Source organism: Malurus melanocephalus, unplaced genomic scaffold (genome assembly GCF_030028575.1).
Source record: "Malurus melanocephalus ecotype Western Australia unplaced genomic scaffold, MMel_1.1 scaffold_537, whole genome shotgun sequence".
Lineage (NCBI taxonomy): Eukaryota > Metazoa > Chordata > Aves > Passeriformes > Maluridae > Malurus > Malurus melanocephalus.
The window spans coordinates 7374-12863 of record NW_026623769.1 but is presented as its reverse complement, the minus strand read 5'-3'; the positions used below and the strand labels follow the sequence as shown (position 1 = coordinate 12863).

The 5490-nt window shown below is 60.0% G+C and overlaps 1 protein-coding gene across 1 annotated transcript; it reads left to right on the top strand.

Annotated features, from left to right (window-relative positions):
• Positions 1–1211: 1211 nt before the first annotated feature.
• On the top strand, positions 1212–5472 carry SOX9 (SRY-box transcription factor 9). Its single transcript, XM_057381868.1, has 3 exons — positions 1212–1849; positions 2627–2880; positions 3334–5472. Exons 1-3 carry the CDS (start codon positions 1419–1421, stop codon positions 4137–4139), a joined length of 1491 nt encoding a protein of 496 aa, XP_057237851.1. The 5' UTR covers positions 1212–1418; the 3' UTR covers positions 4140–5472.
• Positions 5473–5490: the final 18 nt, after the last annotated feature.

Sequence of the window (5490 nt, the reverse complement as noted above, 5' to 3'; positions counted from 1 at the left end):
GTTAAACGAGAGAAAAAACTCAAGCAAAGCAGCGATTTTGGGGAACTTGGGGCCGGCCACTCCAAGCCCCCCGTGGCCACCCCCGCTCTGTCCCCGCGGTGCCGGGGGGAGGGGGCGAACCCGGCCCTGCCCCCCCCGCCCCCAGCGCGCCGTTCTTGAGCCTCTGGCGCCCCCTCGGGACGGAGCCGCGCAGCGCCCGCGGCCCCGGAGCGCTCCGCTCCGCGCGTCCGGGCATCACCCGCGGGAGCACCGCGGGACACGGCCAGGATCACCCGCGGGGATCATTATTCGGGGGGATCACCCGCGGGGGATGCGCGGGGCTGCGTGCTCCAGCGCTCAGCAGCGGCGGGCGGACGGGCGGGCGCTGTCGCAGTCCCCGCAGTCCCCACTGTTCCCACTGTCCCTGTCGCTGTCCCCGCTGTCCCCACTATCCCCGCTGTTGCAGTCCCTGCTGTCCCCCCTCTCCCCACTGTCGCAGTCCCCGCAGTCCCCGCTGTCCCTGTCGCTGTCTCTGCCCCTGTTCCCCCTGTCCCCGCTGTCCCTGTTCCCCTTGTCCCCGCTGTCCCTGTCGCTGTCCCTGTCCCCCTGTCCCCAATGTCGCTGTCGCTGATTCCCGCAATCCCCGCAGTCCCCTCTGTCACTGTCCCTGTCCCTGTCGCTGTCCCTGTCCCTGTCCCTGTCCCTGTCCCTGTCCCCGTCCCTTTCCCCGTCCCTGTCGCTGTCCCTGTCCCTGTCCCTGTCCCCGTCCCTTTCCCCGTCCCTGTCGCTGTCCCTGTCCCTGTCGCTGTCCCCTCTGTCGCTGTCCCCGCTGTCCCTATCCCTGTCCCTATCCCTGTCCCTGTCGCTGTCCCCTCTGTCGCTGTCGCCGCTGCCCCGCCCCGTCCCCTGGCCCCGCCCCCGGGCGCGGCTCAGCCAATAGGAACGCGCGGGCCCCCGCGGGCGGCGCTGTGATTGGCGGGCTGCGGGCGGGCGCGCGGCCCCGCGCGGGGTATTAGTGCGCGCGTCGCGGAGCGGCCGCAGAGCCGCGCTGGAGACCGGCGGGGCCACCGCGCCCGACACAGCCCCGGCCGCCCGCTCGCCTTCCTCCTCTTCCTTCAGCTCCTTCTCCCGGCCTCGCAAAAGTTTCTCTCCCCTTCCTTATCTCGGAGATTTTTTGGTTTTCTTTTTTTTTTTTTTTTTTTTTTTTTTTTTTTTTTTTTTTTTTTTTTTTGCGCTGACGAGGACGGGGAGAAGTAATAAAAAGTTTTTGCAAACTTTTCGCGGCTCTTCTTTTTTTCTCCGCGATCGGTGGAGACTTCGTTTCTCTGAGTTTTACTTTTTTAACGCGTCCCTGTCCCTTAGCGCCTGATTTTTCAATTTTTTATTTTTTTTTTTATTTTTTTTTTCGCCCCCTTGTTCCCCCTCGGCCACTTTCTCGCATGAATCTCCTCGACCCTTTCATGAAAATGACAGAAGAACAGGACAAATGTATCTCCGACGCCCCCAGCCCCACCATGTCGGATGACTCCGCCGGGTCCCCCTGCCCCTCTGGATCCGGCTCGGACACGGAGAACACCCGACCCCAAGAGAACACCTTCCCCAAGGGGGACCCGGACCTGAAGAAGGAGAACGACGAGGACAAGTTCCCGGTGTGCATCCGGGAGGCGGTGAGCCAGGTGCTCAAGGGCTACGACTGGACCCTGGTGCCGATGCCGGTGCGGGTGAACGGCTCCAGCAAGAACAAACCGCACGTCAAGAGACCCATGAACGCCTTCATGGTGTGGGCGCAGGCGGCTCGCAGGAAGCTGGCGGAYCAGTACCCGCATCTGCACAACGCCGAGCTCAGCAAGACCCTGGGCAAGCTCTGGCGGTGAGTGCGGGGCCGGGACGCCGCGGGGACCGGCCCGTGYGGAGCCCGCGCTCCGAGCATGGAACACTCGCGCTGAAAAAGTTTTGCGTGCGCAAAACTCGCTCGGCGGAGGAGACGCCGGAATTAGGAGGGGGAAAGCGGGGARAGCCGTTCCCTGTGGCCGCCTGCTGGTCTCGGTTTCTGTTCCCGGGGCGGGGGGACAGCGCSGGGGCTGGCGGAGCCCCCCGGGGGTGCAGCGGGGGCTGTCCCGGCCGTTTGTTTGCGCTGCCGGTGCGGAGGAAATGATGGATTTTGGGGATTGCATCAGCCCGGGCCGGCCGGGAGTGCGGGGCGGCGGGTGGCGGCGGTGAGTGGCGCAGGGCCGGGTGGCCTCCGAGTGCCAAAATAAGGCAGGGAGGGGAGGAAAACAGAAGGCAAGTGAGGCACCTGGCCGCCGCGTCCTCGGTGACTGCGCGACGGGGCGGGGGGGACCCTGGAGMGGTGGCAGGAGGAGAAACGGGTGAGGAAAGGTGGCCCAGCGGTGGGGATGTCCCCAAAGAGCCCGGGGACAGGGAGATGTGCCCACAGGGCGAGGGCTGGACCCCGCGGCGACTGCGGCAACTCCGGTCTGGCCACTGAAGGAATCTGGGCGGGACAATGGGGTGACAACCAGCGAGTGCCCCAGACAAGGGGTGCAGCATTATGGGGGCCCTTGGGGGGATCCGAGGGAGAGATTGGGATCGGTGTCACTGCTCAGTGCCCCCCGTGAGCCACAATGACCCCCTCGTGTCCCCCCAGGCTGCTGAACGAGAGCGAGAAGCGTCCGTTCGTGGAGGAGGCCGAGCGGCTGCGGGTGCAGCACAAGAAGGACCACCCCGACTACAAGTACCAGCCCCGGCGGAGGAAGTCGGTGAAGAACGGGCAGGCGGAGCAGGAGGAGGGCTCCGAGCAGACCCACATCTCCCCCAACGCCATCTTCAAAGCGCTGCAGGCGGACTCGCCCCAGTCCTCCTCCAGCATCAGCGAGGTGCACTCGCCCGGGGAGCACTCGGGTAGGTATCCAGGGACCCTACAGGGGTTATGGGGCGTGGCACMGCTGCCTAAAGCTGGGCTGAAATGGGGGCTGGGTAAGGGGAGGGAAAGGACAGACCCAGAATTGGAGTGAGRAGAGGGAGAGCTGCCCACGAGCTGTGCCCATGGCACGGGCACACAAATCAATCCTCACCCCAATGTGCCGCGGCAGCCACTCCCCGTTCTCTGCCAGTGAGAAACATGAACCCGCGCTTCTAAAAACCAAAAAACCACCCCAAAGACATCGCCCTTGCTAAGATTCACGTCTGAGGGTGCAGCGGGGTGGTGCTGATGGGGCTCTGCTCTGCGTCCCTCCCACCTGGACACGTGCATGACCCACAGAGCGCGAGTGACCCATCCACAGCACCATCCCCCCGGCTGTCACAGCACCACCCCCGTCACACCTTCACCCCTTTCCTTCCTTCCTCCCCCAGGGCAATCACAGGGTCCCCCCACACCGCCCACCACCCCCAAGACGGACCCGCAGCCGGGCAAGCAGGACCTGAAGCGCGAGGGCCGCKCGCTGGGCGAGGGCGGCCGGCAGCCGCCGCACATCGACTTCCGCGACGTGGACATCGGCGAGCTGAGCAGCGACGTCATCTCCAACATCGAGACCTTCGACGTCAACGAGTTCGACCAGTACCTGCCGCCCAACGGGCACCCCGGCGGCGCGGCCGCGCACGGCCAGCCCGGCCCCGTCACCTACACCGGCACCTACGGCATCAGCGGCGCCGCGGGCGCTCCTCCGGCCGCCGGCCACGTGTGGATGTCCAAGCAGCCGGCACAGCCGCCAGCACAGCCCCAAAACACCGGGCTGCCGGCGCTGAGTGCGGAGCAGAACCCGCAGCAGCAACMGCAGGCACAGCAGCAGCAGCAGCAGCAGCAGCAGAGGACGCACATCAAGACGGAGCAGCTGAGCCCCAGCCACTACAGCGAGCAGCAGCAGCACTCGCCGCAGCAGCTGAGCTACAGCTCGTTCAGCCTGCAGCACTACAGCTCGTCCTACCCCAGCATCAGCCGCRCTCAGTACGAGTACGGAGAGCACCAGGGCTCGGGCTCCTACTACAGCCACGCCGCCGGSCAGGGCAGCGGGCTCTACTCCACCTTCAGCTACATGAACCCCTCGCAGCGCCCCATGTACACCCCCATCGCAGACACGGCCGGGGTGCCCTCCATCCCCCAGACCCACAGCCCGCAGCACTGGGAGCAGCCCGTCTACACGCAGCTCACCCGGCCCTAAGAGCGGCCAGAGAGAGAGAGAGAGAGGGAGGAAAAAAAGAGGAGAGAAAGAATTTGAAAAAAAAAAAAAAAATTAAAAAAAAAATTGAAGAAAAAATAAAGAAAATTAGAAAAGCGTGAAAGCAGCAAGAACGGAGAGTTTCCTCGGACTGGTTCCTTGTTTGAAGTTGAAATGATGATTCAAAAGACACTCACGTGGAAGCTGGCGGGGAGGGGAGAGCGCCTCGAGCCTTCTGCACTACAGCATCCTCCAGGACCCGCCCCGAACCCCAAAATTTGGGACAGACTTGCCAAGGACTGGACTCGAACTCTGCTTCTTCCAGCRTGGAGAGGAGATTTCCACCCAGCCCGCCCAGCTGGCTCCTTCTCTGGACTTCTGTAATGATTTTTTTTTTTTTTTTAGCAGTAATTAAAAGAAAGACAAAAAAAGAAAAAAAAGGAAAAAAAAATGGGGGGTAAGAGAGAAAACTCAGAGTCCTCTGTGAGGAATATTCTCTATTTTAAATATTTTTAGTATGTACTGTGTATGATTCGTTACCAATTCGAGGGGATTTATACCTATTTTTTAGAGAGGGTTTTTTTTAAATGCTCTTATTTTTCCAACAGCTAAAAAAATGACACTTAGTGGAGCAGCCCTAGGTTTTCTTGCAGAGGTATTTTTGTATAGAGAAGTGTCTTTTTTTGCTCTAAAAATGAAACTAAACCAGCGTGCTCTGCCCTGGGAACCCAGCTCTGCCCCTGGGCAGCACCGGGGCAGGGACCAGCATGGGAGAGGCTTTATTTTTCTAACTCGTAGCAAAACCAGCCAGGAGGAGAACTTCACTTTATTTTTTAATAACCTTGAGCCTTAAAAGAAAAACAAAAAGAGGAAGAAAAAAAAGAAAAAAAAAAGAAGAAAGAAATCTGAGTGAGCAGCCCCAGAGCGCTGCAGAGAAAAGCCTTAAAGCAGCCCCGTGATAATCATTGGCCCTGGGCTGGGGGGCTGAGCCCGACCCCTCCGGGCACCCCCCAACCCATCCCAGGGTGCCAAACCCCCCTCTCTGCCTGGGGGAGACATCACAGACCCTTTTTAAATTATTTATTTGGGGAGAAGAGCAGCTTTTAATCACGATTTTGCTTTGTTTTGTTGCTGTTGTTTGAATCTCCCTTCTCAGTCCTTTCAGAGGCATCGCATTAGTGGGAGCATTATTTGGAAGGTAACCGTGCCTGTTAAATTATGGTCTGAAACTGTAACCAGTCCTTTATTTATCTCTTTAATTCCTTTTGGTTGTTGTTATTATTATTATTATTATTCTTTTTGGAATCTGTGTCCTGGGTTTGTACAAACTTTGTGCTCTTCCTTTTTTTTTTTT